Below are 24,539 nucleotides of genomic sequence, written 5' to 3' on the forward strand. Positions count from 1 at the left end.
TTTATTGTTTTTTTATATTTTATTTTATGAATAAACAGTTATACTAGTGTTACCACAATCTGTAATTAAGGATAATTATTTTTCGCAACATAAAAAATATTTTGTAAAATATACATAGTGGCACCTCCTATATGAATTAAATACAGAAATCGGAAACTATTAGAGTCAGAATCATCTAATTTTGACGAAAAACTTTAACTTCATTATGAACATTGGGAAAAAAATGGGCAGACGACATAAAACACAACTCAAATTAAAAGCGTTCTTTAGATGTTTTTATTATTTTGTTCTAATGAATAAACATTTTTGAGCAATGTAGTTGTAAGATAATATGCTTATACTTATAACAATATTATAACCAAATGGTAGTTTTAAATATTTTTTGTTGTAGAAATTAATAAATTTATAATCACCTTGTATAAAACAGGGTGAACACACATAATTAAAATATTTTTCGTTGAATTCTAATGAGCTTACTTACAAATTATTTAAATCACACTGTTAAAATGTGGAAGATTATTATATAATTTTTTTTGAAGAAATGTAGTTAATATTATTTTGTAATACATTAAGGAAAAAAAAAAACAAACAAATATCAAGGTAGTATTTTCTGTATTATGTCATACAGAAACTATGAGAATATTTAAACTATATTTTAATAATTAATATGTCAATCAGTACAGGATATTATAGGTCGAATATCATCGATATATGGATGATAATAAATATACATATTAATATCGACATACATACATATGTACATACATAGATACATTCATACATAGATACATTCATACATACATACATACATACATACATACATACATACATAACATACATACATACATACATACATACATACATACATACATACATACATACATACATACATACATACATACATACATACATACATACATACATACATACATACATACATACATACATACATACATACATACATACATACATACATACATACATACATACATACATACATACATACATACATACATACATACATACATACAAACATGAAATGTCATAAAACTGTCAGTGTACTTACATACATACCCACATATGTTTATTTACAAATTGCAGCATCAATATTGCCAAAAAATAATAAATAAAACTACAACTGGCAGTAGCAAAACCAAAATAAAGTTACATTGCTGCTAGGAAAAACTAATCGCAAACAAAAATAACATCAATACTCGCCATATTAGTTTAACAAATTTGAGTGTGCGCTGCTAAAGCACAAAAATATATTTGTGTTGGCCTGCAATTATGTCTGCCTGCTACTAGAAATTGCAAACACGAGTTGCAATTTTTATATTAATACGAATATATATGACTGCAATTTTTAGTAGCAAAGTGATACAAAAATGATAAACTTTCATATTTATTTTATAGTCATATACAAGAGAGGTGGTGCTAGTGCTGCATATTTAAACGCTGGTGAAAAATCATAACAAATATTGTCAATCTAGCGTTTTTAAAACAATTTAGTTCGTCTTTCTCTTAGCGATTTTGTGTAAATTTTTATTTTACAAATATGTTTTTGTAACATGAAGTTTTAAAACAATAACATATTTGTAATGATACTAGATGTTTTGTTAACTTTAAATATCCAGTTATTTATAAGAAATCATAGTTTCAATTGTTTGTTTTTTTTGGTGTTTTGTTAGCGATTGAGATTTCAGCAAAACGGCATTACTAATCTTTGTTTATAAACAAAAACTCGCATTTTTTTTTACAAATTTGAGTTCGCGTAATTTTTTGGATATTTTTTTGATTGATAGTAAATTAAAAATTACTCTCTATCATAAAGTTACTGGATATTTTTTACTGGAAAGTACGCGAAAAGACCTTATAACAGTGATGACTATAAACGAAAACTACTGTGTATAATAAATAACATTGGTTATTTAGCTCTGATATATGGCTATTAAAAGTGTTTTTTAGACTACTACTGCAACATTCAACACTATCAATTATTGACATATACATATATACAAAGTTATTAATAAACAAGTAAGAAATTATAGTCGGGCGAGGCCGACCATATAATACCCTACACCTGTTACAAAAATGAAATGTGATTTTGTTTTCATAATAAAGCACTTAAGTTGAATTGCACCTTGCCTTGAATTATACCCAGCAAAAAAAGTGTGGAAAAAGATGTAGAATTTTCATCACAACTAGTAACCCGAAGTGCTTCAAATTCAGGTGAAAAACCTATGAATTTTACATTAGTGTGTCATTGGAGAGATGTTGTTCATTTTTGACAACTTTGAACTACATCTAATCTTATCTTTAGAAGCTGTAAAAATCCGATATTTGTATGTCAAAAATAAACCACATTCTTTCAATGAAACGCTTATGTAAATTTCATTGGTTTTTCATCAAAATTTGAAGTACTTCGAATATGTTGTTTGTAGTGACTTTTCTACAACTCTTTTCTCATTTTTAACTGTGATTTAATTCGTAAGTATATGTTTGGTTTATAAAAGCGAAAAGTATGCAGTCGCATTTTTAGATGTGATTAAGATGTCGTTTGTAAAGTATGACATCAATTATTTTTTGCTGGGTACTTAAGCTATTTATTGTTGAATAAAATTGTGGACATTTAAGTCAAATTTTGAAGGGGGATTTGTATAGGGGCTATGGTCAAATGAGACCCTATGATTATAAAATTCATGAGAGTCATCAAGGCTAGTACAGAACTTGGTTTTGCAGCTTTTTGTCAAGATGCGAGTATATTAAACATAATTATAAATTTAAAAACCCTATTTGTCGGGTTCAGTTGTATGGGGTCTAGGTGAAATAATGGACCGATGTTAACCATTTTCAGTAGGCTTCGTCTCCGGTACCATGGAAGATTATCTGCCAAATTTCATTGAATTATCTTCAAAATTGCGACCTGTAGTTTGATTAAAATGGGGGCTAGGTGAGAAAGTGGGCCAATATTAACCATTTTCAGTAGGCTTCGTCTCCGGTACCATAGAAGATCATCTGCGAAATTTCGTTGAATTATCTTCAAAATTGCGACCTGTAGTTTGATTACAAGGCTTACAAGCCCTATTCGGGAGTTCAGTTGTATGGGGGCTAGGTGAAATAATGGACCGATATTAACCATTCGTTAATATCGGTCTTCGTCCCTGGAACAATAGAAGATCATGTGCCAAATTTCATTGGATTATCTTCAAAATTGCGACCTGTAGTTTGACTACAAGGTTTACATGGACGGACAGACGGACGGACATAGCTAAATCGACTCAGAAAATGATTCTAAGCCGATTGGTATACTTTAAGGTGGGTATAGGACCAATATTATTGTGCGTTACAAACATCAGCACAAATCCAATATACCCTCCCCACTAAAGTGGTGTAGGGTATAACAAGTTAGAGTGCTATATTCGGCTGAGCCGAATCTTAAATACCCTCCACCAGCTTCTTTTAGGGAAGATAAATCCTCTTTTCTAATAGAACAGGCAAAGAATTAAATATTTTAAATCTGTTTTCGCAGCATTATAAACACGACTTTCTATAATATTTTATAGCTATTTGGTAATAAGTGGTGTGCATTAAAGTGATTTTCAGAAACAAATTCAAAATAACATTTTGTATACAAAAGTAATGCCTGTGTCAAATATTGTATGGACCCAGCAAAATCATTGCTTACAATGATTACCATTAAGTACTTTATTAATGACTTACTTTGTAGGTAAAGTCTTAAAAAAATCAAAGTAAAGAAACAAACAAAAATAAAACAGTTACTTTTTCTGTTTTTATACCCTCCACCACCATCAGTGGTGATAGAGGGTATTATAAGTTTGTCATTCCGTGTGTAATACCAAGAAATATTCATCTGAGACCCAACAAAGTATATATATTCTGGGTCCTTATGAAATTCTGAGCCGATTTAGCCATGTCCGTCCGTCTGTCTGTCTGTGTAAAATACGCTCACGTTAAAACGAAGCAATGGAAATTAACGAAATTCAGCTAAAATATCCATTATTATCAAAAAATCGGTTCACATAGGGAAAAGTTGTGAATCAAATTTTAAAACAACTACGAAAAAAATAAGCATTTTTTATACATTCTGATGTAATTTTCTCGAAAACTATGCAAGATAATTTCATGAAAGTCATCATACGTTCGTTTCTACACAGTATCTCGATTCCTGCTGAAAATTGCCAGAATCGGTCCATAATTTCATATACCTCCCATACAAAAGTACATATTCCCGGAAAATTAGTTTTTTGTTAATAACTTCCGTCAGAATGTTGATATCTTCACAAAATTTTACAACTTAAAATCTCATGTCAATAGAATTCATTAAGAGAAATAATTTTTTGGATGGGTCCATAATTGGACATAGCTCCCATACAAGGTCCCCTCCCGAAAATCACTTAAACGCACATAACTCATTACTAAATTAAGATATCCATATAAAATTTGGAATAAGTATTGCTCATATGTACAGAAATATTACTATGAAATTTTTTTCTGATCAGTCCATAATTGGTCATAGCTCCCATACAAGGACCCTTCCCGAAAATCACTTAAACGCGTACAACTCATTACTAAAATAAGATATCCATATAAAATTTGGAATAAGTATTGCTCATATGCACAGAAATATTACTATGAAATTTTTTTCCGATCGGTCCATAATTGGTCATAGCTCCCATACAAGGACCCTTCCCGAAAATCACTCAAACGCTCATAACTCATTACTAAATTAAGATATCCATATAATATTTGGTACAAGTATTGCTCATATGCACAGAAATATTACTGTGAAAGTTTTTTCGATCGGTCCATAATTGGTCATAGCTCCCATACAAACTAACTCATTACTTAATTAAGATATCCATATAAAATTTGGTACTAGTATTACTCATATGCACAGAAATATTACTATGAAATTTTTTCCGATCAGTCCATAATTGGTCATAGCTCCCATACAAGGTCCCCTCCCGAAAATCACTTAAACGCACATAACTCATTACTAAATTAAAATATCCATATAAAGTTTGGTACAAGTATTGCTCTCACAGAAATATTACTGTGAAATTTTTTTCTAGTAATACAATACGCACATAACTCATAACAAAATATTGATATCCATACATTTAGCACAAATATTGCTCTTATATACATAAATTACACTATTAAAATGTTTTACGATCGGTCCATATTTGGTCATAGCTCTCATACTATGTCCTCTCCAGAAAATCACTTAAATGCACAATATTCATTACTAAATAATAGAGTTCGACCGAACTCAAAATTTGGTTCGGTACCGAACCCGAACTTCGGTAAATTTGAAAGTTCGGCCGAACCCAAACATTGTTCAGTTTTCAAAGCTCGGTGAACACGAACTTTTTTAAATGAAAAATAATACTTTTTTATTTTTGGTTTTTAAACGATTTAATGACAATGATATAATTATCTGTAAGAGCACGCTGAGAAAAAACATGGTTGTGATAACCATGTTCTAAGAGCAACATATTATGAATAAAATTATGATTGTAGTTTAAACATATCATTATTGTAACAATTTTAAATTATCATATGGGCATTTCCATACGATTGTACGTGACGTTCGTACGCCTTCAGAGTGGTATAGATTTGGTAAAAATGGGAGTGCTTGCAAAACAATATTGATATTCTGCTCCATTCTGAGAATACTATACTTGCAAAAGGAATCATCCCATTCGGAATCTTGTTTTCCAACATATGGATTAAAATATAGCGATATCATTCGTGAGGAAAAACGGAAGTGTGTTTGAAGTACATGTAAATATTTACGAAAATCTGCGAATTCTGTAGGTGTATCTTTTTTGTTTTAATTTCTTTCACAATGGGACATATTTTTCATTCGTAATCCATAATTTTTAAATAAAAATAAAAATTAATATAATTTTATAATGAACATTTTTGAATATCGTACGTGACACAACGTATGTGACAGATTTTTCTCCTGATTTTTTTTTTTAGGTTATAAAATATATATTTTGGAAATACATGCACACACACACCTCAACAAATAAAAAGGATTAGGAAAGTGCAGTCGGACATGGCCGACCTATATACATGTTTAAGCAATTTATAGATAAAATTAAAAAACAGAATTTATATGGCGACTAGGGTCAAATATGGACCGATCCTCATAAAATTTTGGGGTGGGATTTTTATTCATATAAGACTTATTTGTGCCAAATTTTATTATAATACTAGTGCTTATAAGTGAGTTACGGACGTTTAAGTGTTTTTCTGAAATTAAACTTTGAATGGAACTAAGGTCAAATGAAGTCTAATAATGATTTAGGCTTATATACATTATAGATCTGCTGATTTTGGAAGGAATAGTATTATAATAAACATAAATATGAACTAAAAAGAGATATTTGCGGGTCCGTTTGTATGGGGGCGAGGTGTAAAAATTGACCGATTTCAAAAATTTTCAACAGTCTTCGTCTTTGGCGCTACAAAAGATCATATACCAATTTTTGTTGAATTATCTTCAAAAATGCAAAAGTTATAGGGGTTTTATTTTTTCAGTCGTGGTTTACCTTTTCATGGAATTGCCCATATTATTAAATACCGTCAAAATATTTCATCATGATATTTTTGTATTTATCATAATATTGTTATACATGATATTATGATCCAATGTGATCAAAATTTCGTTTTAAATATGTATCGAAATCAAAATGAATTTTATCGAATCAGTAAAATTAGTTTTTAAAAAAATAAAAAATATATATACAATACTTAACACAATTCGCAAATTTCAATTTGCCAAATTATATGAAATTTTGGTTCATAAAAAAATTTCATAAAATTACTAGTATTTTTAAGCCTGTTATGAACGTTAGTAATTTTCTAAAGCGAACATTATATGGAGGCCATGTCCAAATGTAAACCGATTTTGTCCATTTTGAATACCAATCAAACTGCAACAATAGTTTAGGTCCTATCGTTCTTTCAAGAGAGTGACACACATGTCTAAATAGTTTGGGAATAAGAAAAGATTTATAATCGACACTAGATAATTCAAATTAAATGTTTTATTTTTCTTAGCTTTTTAATCAGTTTATGGTTAACAGTTTTTCAAATCAGCCGAAAAAACGAACGGTTAAAAAGTTTTGTACCTATGTATATCCGAAATTTATTGTACAGCCAGGATGTATGATAACTTCTGTAAACAGATTTTCAGCATTTTTAAATCTTTTTGATGATATAAAAATATGATAAAAAAAACATTTTATAAAAAGTTCGGCGTTCGGTCAAAATTTCGCCGGACACCGAACATTGACCGAACCTCACTTTTTACCGAACTCCGAACCAGTACCCGAACGTTCGGTCGGACACTACTAAATAATAATATAGATACTAGGGTGATCGATTATTCGACATTTTCCAAAAACCGGTTTTCGAATAGTTCGAATAGTTGACATTTGAAAAAAACCGGTTGATATTTTTCAAATTCGGAAAAAACTGGTTAACCGGTTTTTTACTATAACTAAAAAAATCTATTTTAATTTAAAAAAATTAATGTTTATGTTTAAATTTGATTAATAAAACATGGTCCGAACTGATTTTTATCAGTTTAAAAGATTATAACTTTAGATCTAGTCGTCTGATTTACTTTATTTCTTTAATGTAATAAAAAATTAAGACAAAAGTAGGACACTTCTGTTAAACATACGATACTATGTAATCCCAGCTTATTCTAAAGTCCCTGGCAATTTTCATAGGCATTCCAACACTTCCATAATATTTCAGCCGCAAATTTATTATTGTAATTGGAATACAATCTTAAGATTGGTAAAATTTTATCAAACAATTATTCCAATCAATTTTATAAATAATTTTTCTTAATTATTAGCAAAATCAAAAAAATTTAACCAAAGGTGCTTTAGAAAAATAAACTCTAGTTCCTCGACTCGTATATTTTTAAATTTTAGACGGGCTGTATTATTTTTTTCAAAATTTAATTTAAGTAATCTTAGAAAACAAAGCAAATAAAAGTATTCGAAACCGGTTTTTAAAAAGTGAAAAAACCGGATTATTCGATATTCAAAAAATCAACATTTAGAAACCGACACTGGTAAAGCAGAAAAAACCGGTTGAAAAACCGAGTCGATCACCCTAATAGATACAGAATTTTGAAATTTTGTCTTTATATACATAATTGGTCATAGCTCTCATACATATTACCAAATAAAGCTATTGATACAAAATTTGGCACAAATATTGTTTGGTATACAAAAATTGTATTTCACAATCGGTCCATAACATGGTTGCGGTCGGTCCTATGCAAGGTTCCCTTCAGAAAATCACTTGAACACACATTACTTATTACTAAATTACGATATAGATACAAAATTTGACTGAAATATAGCTTTTATGTACAGAAATTTAGCTTAAAGAATTTAAGCTGTTTAAATCTTGGGGTTTTTCTAGAAACTTATTTCTACAAATATTTGATCAATTAAAAAAGTATTAATACAAAAGTAGCTGGTGGAGGGTATTTAAGATTGGGCTCAGCCGAATATAGCACTCTAACTTGTTTCTTTTTTGTGCACACGATATCAAATGTCTATTTTTAGACAAACAGAAAATAAAATAGCCTTTGTGTGTGAAAACTATTATTTGACGCACATTAAAACAGCTAAGCAGTGGTGTAGTGAGTGGAGAATTCAACTGGCAGACGGAAGGTACTGAGTTCAATCCCAGACTGTGTCGACTTTTTATTTTTTCATAAATATTCTATTAATAACTCTACTAAAAAAACAACTTATTTCCAACCAAACAATACTGACTTACTTTTGGAACATCTCAAACAAAAATAAATACTTTTTCTAGTAGAATTGTAAGCACTTTACTCGATGAGTTCTGGTGATTTTTCTAGTGAATTTGTAAGCAAATATTTTATATTTATATTTTTTTTTTGCTGGGGATATCATTGTTTGGTAATGAGTAATGTGAATTTAAGTGATATTTGGGAGGGGACCCAGTGTTACCATATGTCAAGTTTTCCCTTTTTATGCAAGTTTTTTGAGATTCAAAAAAGTTTTCAAGTTTTATTCCAATAAAAAAAGTTTTTTGAAAATTTATACAGTTTTTCAGTTTTTATTTTATTTAATCAATAAATAAGTTTAAAATAAAAAAACAATGTTTACCATTAACAAAATAATATTTTATACCATTAATATTCGAGATATTCCTAAAAACTGAAAAAAAAATTGACCGGTGTTGATGACCTTAATCCCTTAGAATAGACGTTAAGGACACAATGCACTTCGACCATATTTGTGCAGCCCATTGGTTCACCATACTAGGCCAAATTCGCGCATGAAGATAAATGGATTAATCGGTGGGTGTTTGAAGATATCATCTGGGTCTGGGTAAGACAAAATCTTCGTGTTTCGAGTTCCCAATGACGGGTAGTTACAAAAGTTCAGAGGTTTCCTCTTGTAGTATACAGAATCCACATAGATTCATCATGACATTTCAAGTGTAAATTTATGGTGTCTAAGACCACAATATCCAGTAATTCCTTGCTACTGATGTTAAGGAAATGTTCTGTACCAATTATCATTAAGCTATTTAAAATTCCTCAATTTGCTAATTTTTTCACTAATTTTTCTTGGGTATTTTGTAATTTTAGTACAAAAAAAGTTTTTTTTGTTGAAAAAAAGTTTTTTTCATAAAAATAAAAAGTTTTCTTCAAAAAATATATGGCAACACTGAGGGGACCTTATATGGGAGCTCTGACCAAATATGGGCCGATCGTGAAATATTTTCCTTTATATGAATTCAATTGATATACAACTTTTAATTGTAAAAGTTTGTAAAGATAAGTTCATTATACCAGAAGTAATTAACGATAAATGCATTTTCCGGAGTTTTTTAAATTTTGATTCATAACTCGTTTCGATGTAAACCGATTTTGCTCATTTTCAATACCAAACTGCCTAGGACAATAGTGAATCTTTTCGCCAAATTTCATTAATTTATTTAGCATCGCTTTTGCGTGAGCGTGTTTTACACAGACTGAGGGACGGACAGACGGACATAGCTAAATCGACTCAGAATTTGATAAGGACCAGGAATATATATACTTTATTGGGTCTCAGATTAGTATTTCTTGGTGTTACACACGGAATGACAAACTTACCTTTCACCACAGATGGTGGTGGAGGGTATAATAAAAGAAAACAAGTTAGAGTGCTATATTCGGCTGAGCCGAATCTTAAATACCCTCCACCAGCTACTTTTATATTAATACTTTTTTAATTGATCAAATATTTATAGAAACAAGTTTTCTCATGTCTTAAATAGAAAAACAGCTTAAATCTGTTACAAAAATTCTAAAATTTATTGAACATTACATTTTCTTTTATATTTTTATAGCGCCCTAAAATATGCTCTAACGATATTTAATAATGTACATGTGTGTGAAAGATTTAAGGACTTTCAAAATACATATATATAATTTTGTTCTACACAAATTGATAATGCAACTAGTTAAATACGGTTAAAGTGCTTTTAGGGGCAGGACCTAGTATGGGAGATATGACCAATTACAGACCGATCGTAAAAAATTCTTTAAGCAAAATTTCTGTACATAAAAGCTATATTTCAGTCAAATTTGGTATCTATATCGTAATTTAGTAATAAGTAATGTGTGTTTAAGTGATTTTCTGAAGGGAAACTTGCATGGGACCGACCGCACCCATGTTATGGACCGATCGTGAAAAAATCTTAAAATAGAATTTTTGTATACCAAACTAATATTTGTGCCAAATTTTGTATCAATAGCTTTATTTGGTAATGAGTAATGGGCGTTTAAGAGATTTTCGTAAAAGGACCTTGTATGGGAGCTTTGACCAATTATGTATATAAAGACAAAATTTCAAAATTCTGTATCTATATCATTATTTAGTAATGAATATTGTGCATTTAAGTGATTTTCTGGAGGGGACCAAGTATGGACCGATCGTAGAACAGTTTTATAGTGTAAGTTATGTATGTAAGAGCAATGGAGCTATGACCAAGGATGGACCGATCGGAAAAAAATTTCACAGTAATATTTCTGTGCATATGAGCAATACTTGTACTTTATATGGATATCTTAATTTAGTTATGAGTTATGTGCGTTTAAGTGATTTTCGGGAAGGGACCTTGTATGGGAGCTATGACCAATTATGGACCGATCGAAAAAAAAATTCAGAGTAATATTTCTGTGTGTGAGAGCAATACTTGTACCAAACTTTATATGGATATTTTAATTTAGTAATGAGTTATGTGCGTTTAAGGGATTTTCGGGAGGGGACCTTGTATGGGAGCTATGACCAATTATGGACCGATCGGAAAAATATTTCATAGTAATATTTCTGTATATGTGAGCAATACTTGTACCAAATTTTATATGGTCACAACTCCCACATAAGGATCATTTCCAAAAATAACATAAATGCTCAATTTCATTAACAATAAAAGTTAACGGGATAAAACTCAACTTCAATATGTTTTGTGAACATCAGCATGTTTTGTGTATAGATAAATCATTCCGCTAAAATGTCGAAGTAAAACTCGTCAGAAACATGGTTTGTAAATATGTAAATCATTGTCCTAAATTGTTTGACATCGGCAAGATCAGCCCATAATAGGTCATAGCACCCGTAAAAAGTCTATATCCGAAAATCAATAATTTTTTTCGACCTAATCAATATAAGTTCCACATACTGTGAGCGTCAAAAGAAAGTGCACACCAAATTTAGTTCTACAAAAGTCTTTGTTAGAGTACAGTTATTGATAAAAACTAAAATGTTTTATTGCAGAAAACAAACAGCCAAAAATAATGCTGATAAAAAAGTGTCATAAAAAAGTGTACAATAGAAGCATTGCTCTTACGTTCTTTGAATGTATTGGGGAAATGCTTAAATTTCTTCGAAAGACAAGCAACCGAATGGAGTAATTATGTTATTATGCAGCTTTATTCGGAAATAGTCAGTGAACAATTAAAAACTATGGAAAAATTGTGTATGACACATACGGTTGGGAATTTTCGTTAACCAGGACTACTAAAATGGCTTACTAACGCTAACGAACGGCAAAAATCTTGAGGTCGGAAACCCAATTCCCTCTGACCCTATTGTTGACCCTACCCCTCATATAAGGTCCCCATCAAAAAATGACTTTAACGTTCATTACTGGCTTAAAAATACGAGTATAGCAATGAAATTTGACATAATTAAGCCTCTTATTATCCAAAAACCTATCTACCAAATTTTATGTGGATCGGTCCATAATTGGCCCTACCCCCCATAATCTCTTAATCAAGTTTTATGTGGATCGGTCCATAGTTGACCCTACATATAGCCCCCATACAAGCGGACCCCCGAAAAACAGCTTTAACGGGCATAACTGTTTTAAAAGTACGAGTATAGCGACAAAATTCGACACAAATAAGTTTCATATGATCCAAAATCTGCCTAGCAAATTTTATTAGGATCGGTCCATAATTAAGACTACCCCCCATTTAAGGCCCCATTCAAAAAATGACATTAACGCTCTTATAATCCAAAGCCTCTCTACCAAATTTTATGTGGATCGGTCCATAATTGACCCTACCCCCATATAAGGTTCCATTCAAAAAATGATTACAACGCTCATTACTGGTTTACAAATACGAGTATAGCGATGCAGTTCGACACACATAAGTTTCAAGGTCCATAGTTGACCCTGCCCCCCATATAAGGTCCCTTCAAAAAAAGACTTTAACGACCATTAGTGGCTTAAAAATACGAGTATAAAGATGAAATTCGACATAAGTAAGTTTTTTACGAGCCAGAACCTCTCTACTGACTTCTATGAGATTCTGCATATGATTGACCCCCATATAAGCTTCCCTGCAGAAAATAACTTTAAAGCTCATTACTGGCTTAGAAATACGAGAAAAGCGATGACATTCCACACACATATAAGTATATATTTTATACGAGTTAAAATCACTCTACCAAATCATTGGCACATCGATCATTGCTGACTTAAAAATACGTGAACAATTATGAAATTTGATATAAGAAACATTTATAGGAATGTAAATATTCCTACCGAATTTAATGCGGTAAGTGACGGAATGTTTCTAAAAAAAATCATGAAAAATTTTATAAAAACGGTCAATAAAATAAGCCCTATTTCTCATATAAAGTCCTCTTCAGTTAATTTGATGAGAAATATCACCCTGATGTTTATAGGGAAGCATTCCTTTTACGGCATACGGTTTGATGGTGGGTATATGAGATTCGGCACAGCCGAATATAACACTCTCACTTGTTAAATTTATTTGTGTTGGCAGATTAATTAAACTTAAATGTGCAAAAGTGGATACATTGACTTTTTTAATAAAATGGGCTAAAACTTGAGATAAAGTTTAATATTCGCGAATTTTATATTGTTTTCTTTTCTTATACTTCTATTGCTTATTTTAAATCAGATATCTAAATTTTTTAAATATTTTCTGGATTTTATTAGGTTTTTATAATATAACTTGATTGATATGGTCGCCACTGTATATATCCCACTCGTATCCCACTAAGTAATCACGAAGCCCATAAAGGCTTAGACCATTGCCTTTTTCTTTTGAGCACAAAAAAAAAAAAAAAAAAAAAAAAAACAACAAAAGCGTCCATTTTGAATATTGAAAAAAACTTTTATTGAGTTAAAATATTATTTTTCGATAGATATCCCACTCTCATCCCCAAATTGGATAGAATGAAGAAATAGCTATCTGAACTCCTTTGGACAATTTTTGCTAGGACTAATAGGTGAAAAGTTACACTCATTTGAATAAAAACCCGTATGACCAAATTGTTCAACTTTGACCCCTCTAAATCCGGCAGCTTGACCGATAAATTTGTGAACTACTATCCAATAGTACTAACCTTGGTGCAAATTTCGTCAAAATCGATTTTTTTAGTTGGGTCACTTGACATGAAATTCCCCATATATAGAATTACTATTTTTAAATATTACTAACAAGTTGTTTGCTACAAAATTTGTCATATCTATTAATATATACATGTGTTGTACTTTTGTAGGAAACTAAAAGGCCTTCAAAAGAAATGCAAGTAACAATTGCACGGCAACTCGGATTAGAACCAACAACTGTGGGTAACTTTTTTATGAATGCCAGACGTCGCTCAATGGATAAATGGCGAGATGATGACGGAAATAGCAATATATCTGGTCATAATGGTGGAAAGAACTCATCATATCAATCAAATTCTAGTAGCAATAACCATAATCAGAGCCTTCAAAGTCACTCGGGTCATCATAGTAATTCAAACAATGGCAGTCAGCAATATATTAACAATAGTCGCAACAATATTGGCAATATACACATACAACTTTCTTCTTCTCACCATCATCAGCATTCATCCTCACTTGATTTAGATGACGACGGAGATATGGATCTGGATTTGGTACACGATGATTTCGAACTAAGCGACAACAATATCGATGACAGTCAACACCAGAAAGATGACATGTTGTGACATAATACAGAATGCAAACGAATTATAAAAACCGAGTTCGACTTTGAGGAGCTGCAGTCACAACCAAATGAGCTAGAATACAAAAGTGTCCTTAAACCAAATCACTACTGTAACAGTAGTAATAGACATGTGGTGAATGATTCAACGGTAAAACTTAAATTAGATTTGTTGGATAACGATTCCAACAATACACATAATTCATACATTTCCCCCTGCGTATCGATTAACAACTACGATGGCAAAGAGCATAAATCCATTACAGATGATCTTATTCAAGAGGAGTTTGAAGAAGAACCAAACCCAGAGGCTAGCGATCAAATCTTGCAGTCCAAAAAGGGGATAGTATTTGTGCGGAAAATTCCCTCAACTCTCCTGCAAACCATTAAAGACAATTTCTGCAGTTATGAAACTACACTAACATCGATTGAGGATGTTCAAGGTGTTGATCAACGTTCAGAAGCAACTATCATTAATGGTCGCACAACACCTTTGTCCATAGCCAAAACAATGCTTGTTCAACAGAAACAACGACCAACGCAATATACATCATCCGTGTCACCAATTTCCTGCTCATCTTTATCGCAACCAGATGAGAACAAAAACAGCATTTTACTGCTCAAAGCCCCAGCTGCGTACGTGTCTTTGACGGCAGCAATAAAGCAGCAGCATCATCAACAGCAGCAACAACAACAGCAACAAATACAAACACAACAAGCACACCATCATCATACAGATCAAAAAGCAACGCAACAGGCAGCCGATTATCATCATCAACAGCACGATCAAAGAAAAGTCTTGACTAAACTCTTTCTACCCAATAAAATTCATGTCAAGCCCATGATACAAAATCAGAAGCAGTTACAGCTTACAAACTTTGATAACGAATCCTCTTCGTTTGTTGGCATTAAAAATGGCTCCCAAAATGTTACTAGTAGAATTAAAGTATTGAATATGCGTAAACGTTTTACGACAACGCTAACTACAAATCACTAAAACATCCATCCTTTAAACCATATAGAACGATCGAGAAGGTAGGAGACGATCTTGAACGGAACATTTATTTGCTGTGTGGTTGGATTTGATTTAATTGCAACAATTAGATCCAGGGAGGTTCTAGAAATACACTCTAGCAACTTTATATAAAGCTAATAATGCTTATTTACATACATACTTTTCAGACAAGATAATTGTTTTAAAGGTTTTATTTATTTATTTTTTTATTTATTTATTAAATTCTCATTTTTCCTCCATTATGTTTAATTTGAATTTTTTAAATATTTTTATAAAAATTGGCGGTCTACAATTTAAATCAGTGGTCGGCACAAAGGGGACAGCCGGCAGAAATTTTTTAAAAATTCTTATCTTATTTGGCATAGTTAGTAAACTCATATTAAATTTTTAGAGCACTCCGTTTGTGTTATTGAAATATATTAGGATGGTTTTAGAAAATCTATGTCGGATTTTTTGGGGGCACCTCCCTAAAATGTTTCATATTGTTAGATTTTAAGATTGCCAACGTTTGAGCACGGTTGAAAGTTGTTAATACGTGCCACTCGGACCTCAAAGTTTTGAAAATCTTTTTTGGCAGTTTTGCGACTTTACCGATCCATATCTCTAGAAGAGTTTATCATATTTGCCCGTGTAATACATCAAATTTAAGGCGATACTGTTATTATATTTTATATATAATAAAAATACGTAAGTAGTTCTGAATTCGAGATAATGTTCCCAAAACCTTGACCATGTACCCCTTAGAGCGAAGATGGAACCTATTGTGAAAAAAAAACATTTTCCTTTCTTTATTATCAATTTTTGGAATGAAAGAATTATGTATTTAAAAATTAGGTATAATTAATGTCTTTTTCATTTTATTCTTACTTAAATTTATTTTAAAGAAATTTTTTTTGAAATTCGTTATATCGAGTACAAAATTTACTCATTTATTCGTAATATAAGGTACTCAATTGAAACAATTTGACCGTTCGTTAAATCGTGTATTCGCTAAACTGAGTACCTATTCGTTAAACCGGGAAACCTTTGTATATATATTTTCAAATGCTTTGAAGAGTTCAAATCATGCTTTAAAGAAGAAAATAATTAGAAATCCGAAATTTTAAGTATTAATATTTTATAGCTTTATGAAATTAAACATTTTAAGGTAATTTTTTACCATTCAAGCCTAAAGAATTTTGATAAGAAGGGAACTGTGTGTTTTTGGTAAATATTGTGAAAGTTGTTCTGAATTATATATTTTGAATGTATATTTTACTTTCGCCATATTAATTTCAGGGGTAAAAAGCAAAGTCAATGTTAATTTGCATACATTGATCTATAGACTTAATATTATAAATCACTTAAAATCCCGGGCAACGCCGGGTACAAAAAGCTAGTAAAAGTATAAAAACCATTAAAGATATTATTTTAGTTTTTATCATGTCATGTTAAAAATACTTTATGTGGAAGTATGTTGGTGTTTACCATTTTCAATTGATATCCATTAAATTGTTCTAAATCATATAGAAGTTTATAGTTTTTGTTAAAAAATACAAAAATTAGGTATATCAAGCACCACACCCCTCCTCACCATGAATAAAAAAGGCTGTATTTTGGATTCATTTAAAAAAGTCTTCGGAATTTACCATTTTCAATTGATACCCATTAAATTGTTCTAAATCATATAAGTAGAAGTTTATAGTTTTTGTTAAAAAATACAAAAAATAGGTACATCAAGGACCATACCCCTCTCACCATGAATAAAAAAGGCTGACTATTGTACTTTGGATTCATTTAAAAAAGTTAAAGGGGTTTTAAACTCTGGTGTATTTGGAATACCGGCTTCGTCATATCAAACCTTATAATGATAAATTGACTATTTGTAATCCATGGACTTTATGCCACTAATCTCATGGACATTGAGACTTATGAAAGTGTAATGAAACAGTTTGGTTTGCCATAACGTCCATGGACATTATGACCAGCCACCATAAAATAAAGTTGTTTTTAACTTTCAAGTGGAAATAATTTGTATATTTACCATAGAATATGTAAATATACAAACTATTTCCAACAAAAATATTTTTTTAATTTAAGTAAATGTGTATAACTTAATTTTTAATTTTTTTTTACTAGGAAGTGATAAAGATAACAAAATTTTTCAGTCAGAAACTCCATATTATTCAATTTAACATATATTAAAAAAAAAAAAACAAGTCAGAGTGCTATATTCGGCTATGCCGAATCTTAAATACCCTCCACGTGTAAGCTACTTTTTATGAAAACCCTTATAAATATTACTAGATACAAATTTCACAGAATGATTTATCAATAAAAACACACTGCACATTGGGGTCTCCTTTAAGTAAACTTGGCATAAAGTAAATATTTAGAAATGAGTTTTTTGATAAAAATTTAATATGCCCGGAAAGCTAAGACTTTATTCTATATAACGCTATCATTAGTTTTCCCATTTTTAGATGATGCAGCAAAGTTTATGTTTTTATATATATTTTTCAAGAAATTTTTTTATTTAATTTAATACCATAACATTTTTTGTACGAATCTACCATTTAATATAAAATTTCTTAAAATTTGCTTTTTCGATACCAAATATACCATTGTTATGTATGAAAAGGTGTTATTTTAAATCATCTTTACAGCTAAAGACTTAATTATTAACGACTTCTTAAAATGAAATTTTTTTATAGATATTTATGTTTTTTTTTTCAATTTTTAAAAGTGAAAAAGTACAATTTGGCCACTGATGGCCTCTAAGCGACCATATGCTAAAGATACTCTGAAATCTTCTCAATAACACCAAAATAAAAATCTTTGCCTCTTTTTGCCTCTGCGGCATTTACGCTCTCTTTTCTAACACTCCAAGCTATGAAAATATTTATATTTTATTCAAAATCTAATTATTGAATGCGAAATGAATTGATTTAAGTAATAAGTAAAATAGTAGAAACTAGTAAAATGATGGCTGAACGTGCTATTGATTGATGCATTATTGGTCTTACATTCCTGTAAATAAGTTTTGCAAAATTATTAGACGGAATCTATTTGTACGGAAAAATCCGTGATAAGAAGAGTAACTCTCATGAGGATTTGGTCTTCATATAGACAAACCCAAACCTGGGGCTGGAAACTATAACGATGACAACACAGCTCGAAGATTTTTTCAAAATTATGAGATTACTGCACGAATTACCAAATTAGACGTCGACATTATCAAAAATATTTATATAATATTGGCTGTTCTTTCCGGAAAACATAAAATCAAAATTGAGGAATTTAAAGACTTTTGTACGAAAACCGCAAAATTGTTTGTAGAAAAATATAACTGGTTTCGGATGTCACCAACTTTACATAAAATTTTAATTCACAGCAGCAAAGTTGTACAAAATTCAAAATTAAGCGTAGCAGATATGTCGGAAGAAGCTCAAGAAGCCACGAACAAACTATTCCAAAAAAAAAAAAAACCGAGAACAGAATTCCCGTAAATGCAGCCGAATACAAAATATGAAAGATATTTTCAATTTTTTATTAATTAATGCGGATCCCTTTATAGCTGTAAAAAGAACTTTCCCTAAAAAAAATCCATAAATCTTCCAGAAGATGCATTAAATTTAGTCTTTCGCGAAAGTAATTAGGATATTTATAAATGTAATAAAAATATTTCTTAAATAAAATTTTGGAAAATTTAGTTTTGAAAATTATGCAAAAAATTGCATTAAGTGCAACTTTTTCTTTAATTAATTCGTATCTAGAAGACTTCCTCTATCCATCGATACCCATAATTTATACCAAAACATTGTAGTTTAGTTAATGCCAAGATTTGTTCAGGGAGACCCCACTGTGCACTGTGTCGGATTTTATCCGTATATATTTATAATTGAATGAAATAATTGGAAAAAGTGACTTATGGAAATGGGCCTAATATGAGAACTAAGACCAATTATGCATTGATCCTAATTTAAAAAAAAAGATTTCTTATATAAAAAAAATATCCTTATTCCGATATCTTCATTTATCAATGAAATGTGCCATTTTCTGAAGTGGATCTTATATGACAGATATGAACAATTATGGACCGATCCGTAAAAAACTTATTTTTATAGCCTATTTATACACTACACCACTTTAAAGTATACCAATCGGCTTAGAACCATTTTCTGAGTCGATTAGGGCTTGTAAAGCTTGTAATCAAACTTCAGGTCTCAATTTTGAAGATAATTCAATGAAATTTGGCACATCATCTTCTATGTTACCGGAGACGAAGCCTATTGAAAATGAAATAATTAGTTCATTATTTCACCTAGCCCCCTTACAACTGAACCCGACGAATAGGGCTTTTAAGTTCATAATTATGTTCAATATACTCGTATCTCGACAAAAAACTGCAAAACCAAGTTCTATACTAGCCTCGATGACTCTCATGAATTTTATAATTATGGGGTCTCATTTGACCATAGCCCCTATACAAAACCCCCTTCAAAATTTGCTTATATGTCCACAATTTTATTCAACAATAAATAGCTTAAATATAATTCAAGGCAAGGTGCAATTCAACTTAAGTGCTTTATTATGAAAACAAAATCACATTTCATTTTTGTAACAGGTGTAGGGTATTATATGGTCGGCCTCGCCCGACTATAATTTCTTACTTGTTTTAAAATATCTTTATTTCTTAATTGGATATTTGTATCTAAGCGATTATCGGAAGTGGTCCTTATTTAGGAGCTGTGACTAATTTTGGACCGATACGGAAAACATTTCGCAGGGTGTTTATATCTACTATAAACACATTCATGACTAATATTATACCGATATCTTCATTCAGTTATGAAATATGTGCGTTTACGTGGTTATCAGAAATGGGCCGATTGTTTTGAGTTTGAACATTTTTGATCCCTGGGTAAAGAAAATAAGGTGTGACAAAATTCATTTCATTATCTTTAGTAGTTTCTGAGAAAACTACTCAAGAATTGGGAAAAAAAACTTAATTTTTTCGAGGTAGTCTGAAATTTTTACTCATAACTTCTTACGTTGTGGACCGATTTGGCTGATTTTCAATACCAAACTGCTTAGACAATAGTGAATATTTTCAGTGAATTTGGCTGATTTATTTTGCTTAGTTTTAACGTGAGAGTGTTTGAGGCAGACAGACAGACATACGGACAGACAGACACAGCTATATCGACTCAGAATTTCATAAGGATCCAGAAGATATATAAAACTATATTAAGTATGTAGTTTCCAACGTATATGGTCTTGCTTGTTGTATGGTGTTATTACACCGTATAGAAATTAAAATAGAAAATGTTGTGAATACATTTACATAACAATTCAATATGAAAGTTTGAACAAATTCCGGTTCTATCCGTATCACCAATGTTGATATCATGGATTATATTATGTCCAAAAATTCCATTCAGGTATCGCCATTTCGTTTTAAAAACATTTAACGTACGATGAAACAAATATTAATGTTATTGCAATTTTTAAATTTAATAGACGTACATACTTACATAGGGATCTGCATACAACTGGACCTAAATTGTCATTCATTATTTATCCTCTGATTTGAAAGGACATGTTTGAAAATATCTTCTTTTTATTCAAAATATTTAAAAATTTTTAATTTTTTTTCCAACACATATCGAATAAAAATCAGTCTGCAAGTTCAACTACTTCAAGTACTAGTATTTTTTCATATAAACTCTAACCCCGATTGTACTAGTGTCTGCTGTTCTAGTATTAGTACTAGTGGCATTACGACAATTATCGCTTCATTTCCTGCAGGATATATATGTATATATGTTTATTACATGTTTTAATATTTTACCAAAAAACAAGACCCCACTGCAGAAATGTTTAATCAATGACTTAAATGTCCAAAAACACTACTCCTTCTATACTGCTTTCCACACCGGCGCTGCGAATTATGGCCCCAAAATATAAAACGAAATATGGCCCCAACAAACATACAGGAAACAAAAACACGAAATTTTTGTTTTTTTATATTTTTTTGGAGTATTTCAACATTTTTACATTTGGGGTCATACTGCATTTTGCAAAAAAATAAAAATGGCCCCAATGTTGTGAAATGAAGAAATACCCCAAAACAAAACTTTTTTCCTTTGGGGCTAATTTTCATTCTTATATTTGTAAAATACGTGAATATTTAAAAATTAAAAAGGGACCTAAAAAACCATATAATAATTAGGGGTGATCTTTCATTATTACTATTTATTAATATTTTATGAAAATTCAGAACATTATCGCGCGATATTTTATACATAAAATACAACAAATATTATTACATAAAATATTTTTTTATTAAATCGCGAAAATACAACAAATATTATTAAATATGAAATTTTATAAATATGTATATTAGCATATATTTGAGGTGGGGTGTCATAATGTCCATTGACGTTATGACACACCAAAAAGTTTCATAGTGTCCATGGACGTTATGACAATTTTTAAAAGTGTTATAATGTCCATTGACATTGTATCACTTTTAAAACAGAACTGTATTTGAAAATTTGTAAAGAATTTAAGAAAGGGACACTCTTACCCGGCCGTAGGCCAGCTATTTAGGAAATTTTTATTAAACGAAGCCGTTGTTGGACATACTATAGAGTAGAAAAAAATCTTTATTAAGCCCCACTCGAAAATATGAACGAATTAATTTTTTTAGAAATGTCACTAACACCGACTTGTTCCATAATTTGTTATTTTTTATCTCTAGATGTCGAATTTTTAAATGGGTACTTATTTTATTTTAAAATTAGGGATTTGTTTCATATGATATAAATCCCCAAAAATGGGGTGTTATTTCATTTTAATTTGTAAAATTATTTAATTTCGTTGGGGCTTTTTTATACCCTCCACCACCATCAGTGGTGATAAAGGGTATATATAACTTTGTCATGCCGTGTGTAACACCCAGAAATACTCATCTGAGACCCAACAAAGTATATATATTTTTGGACTTTATGAAATTCTGAGTTCTAGCTATGTACGTCTACCTAGACAATTTGGTATTGAAAATGAGCAAAATCGGTTCACATCAAAAAAAGTTGTGAATCAAAATTTGAAAATACTCCGAAAAAATTAAGTTTTTTTTTTTTTTAAATATTCTAATTTTCATAAAAACTCCATGAAAATCATCGCACAATTATTTCTATACAAGTGCTTTATTCTTGTTGAAAACTGTCGGAATCGGTCCACAATTTCATATACCTCCCATACAAATGTACATATTCCCGGAAAATGAGTTTTTTGTTAATAACTTCCGTTTGAATGTCGATATCTTCACAAAATTTCAAAAATTAAAGTTTTATGTCAGTAGAATTCATCCAAAGAAAAAAATTTCAGGATCGGTCCATAATTGATCAAAGTTCCCACACAAGGTCCCCTTCAGAAAATTATTTAAACGTACATAACTCATTATCAAATAATGATGTTCATTCAAATTTCAAATTTGGCACACATATTACCTTTGTATCCATATCCATACAAAATTTGGTGCAAGTATTGCTCTTATAAAAAGAAATGTTACTGTGAAATTCTCCCATACAAGGTCCCCTACCGAAAATCACTTAAACGCACAAAACTCATTTCTAAATTCAAATATGCATACAAAATTTGGTGCAAGTATTGCTCTTATATACAGAAATGTTACTGTGGAATTTTTTCGATCGGTCCATAATTGGTCATAGCTCCCGTACAAGGCCCCTTTCCGAAAATCACTTAAACGCAAATAACTCATTACTAAATTAAGATATCCATGCCATACAAGGTCCCCAACCGAAAATTATTTAAAAACACATAACTCATTACCAAATATTGATATCCATACATTAAGCACAAATATTGCTCTTATATACATAAATGACACTATAAAATTTTTTCAAGATCGGCCCATATTTGGTCATAACTCTCATACAAGGTCCCCTCCAGAAAACCACTTAAATTCACAATATTCATTACCAAATAATGATATAGATACAGATTATAGCCAAAATTTTTTTTCACGATCGTTTCATAATATGGATGCGATCGGTGCCATAAGCATATCTTAGGGCGCTATAAAAATATAAAAGAAAATGGCGTTTGTAATGTTCAATAAATCTTGCAATTGTAACACATTTAAGCTGTTTAAATCTTGGGGTTTTTCTATTTAAGACATGAGAAAACTTACATATTACTTCAAATATTTGATCAATTAAAAAAATATTAATATAAAAGTAGATGGTGGACGGTATTTAAGATTCGGCTCAGCCGAATATAACACTCTAACTTGTTTCATTTTTAAATTGGGGAATTATTTCATAGTGAAATAAGTCCCCAAATTTAAGGAGTTATTTCATTTTTGTTTTGGGGAGTTATTTCGTGGGGAGTTATTTCATGACGCCCAATGGACATTCAACCTCTATTCTAAAACTTTATAATTTTTAATTTCATTAACAGTTTCATTGAATGTAAACACATCGATTTTCTTTCAAATTATAAATAAAATAATGATAAAATATAAATAAATCAAAACAGAGTATTTTGACACTGAAAATCGTCAAAATGACAATAAATCAAATCTGGCAACAGTGTGTATGACAAGGTCAAATAGCTTTAGCAGTTCCAGAGATATGGGTCGCCAAAGTTGCCAAACTGCTAAAAAATCTAGATTTTTAAAGTTTGAGGCCCCAGTGGCACGGGTTAACATTTTCCAATTGTGCTCAAACTTTGGAAATCCTAAAATCTGACAGAAAGAAACATTTTAGGGGGTGTCCCCAAAACAATTGACTGAAATTTTTTACCCTATGAGATAAAACCACTCTAAAATATATATATAGATTGGATCCTATTTGTGCCAATCACTGATTAAATTGAAAATAAGATATTGAAATGTTTAAGTTTTTTTTTTCATTAAAAGAGAAAACAGAATCAGAA

At 30.6% G+C, this 24,539-nt stretch overlaps 1 protein-coding gene across 11 annotated transcripts in view; it reads left to right on the forward strand.

The window, feature by feature from the left end:
- The window catches only part of LOC119604006 (homeobox protein onecut), a 111,796-nt gene extending 97,180 nt beyond the window's left edge, over nt 1-14,616 (forward strand). For all 11 annotated transcript variants that reach the window (XM_037956325.1, XM_037956324.1, XM_037956327.1 and 8 more), the window contains one exon: nt 14,127-14,616. In XM_037956325.1, the coding sequence (XP_037812253.1) occupies nt 14,127-14,582 (456 nt within the window). In that variant the 3' untranslated portion in view covers nt 14,583-14,616. The remainder of the gene's footprint in view (nt 1-14,126) is intronic.
- Nucleotides 14,617-24,539: the final 9,923 nt, after the last annotated feature.

This window comes from Lucilia sericata, unplaced genomic scaffold, assembly GCF_015586225.1.
Source record: "Lucilia sericata isolate MDLA Ls3-8-SP2 unplaced genomic scaffold, ASM1558622v1 Contig000352F_arrow, whole genome shotgun sequence".
Classification (NCBI taxonomy): domain Eukaryota; kingdom Metazoa; phylum Arthropoda; class Insecta; order Diptera; family Calliphoridae; genus Lucilia; species Lucilia sericata.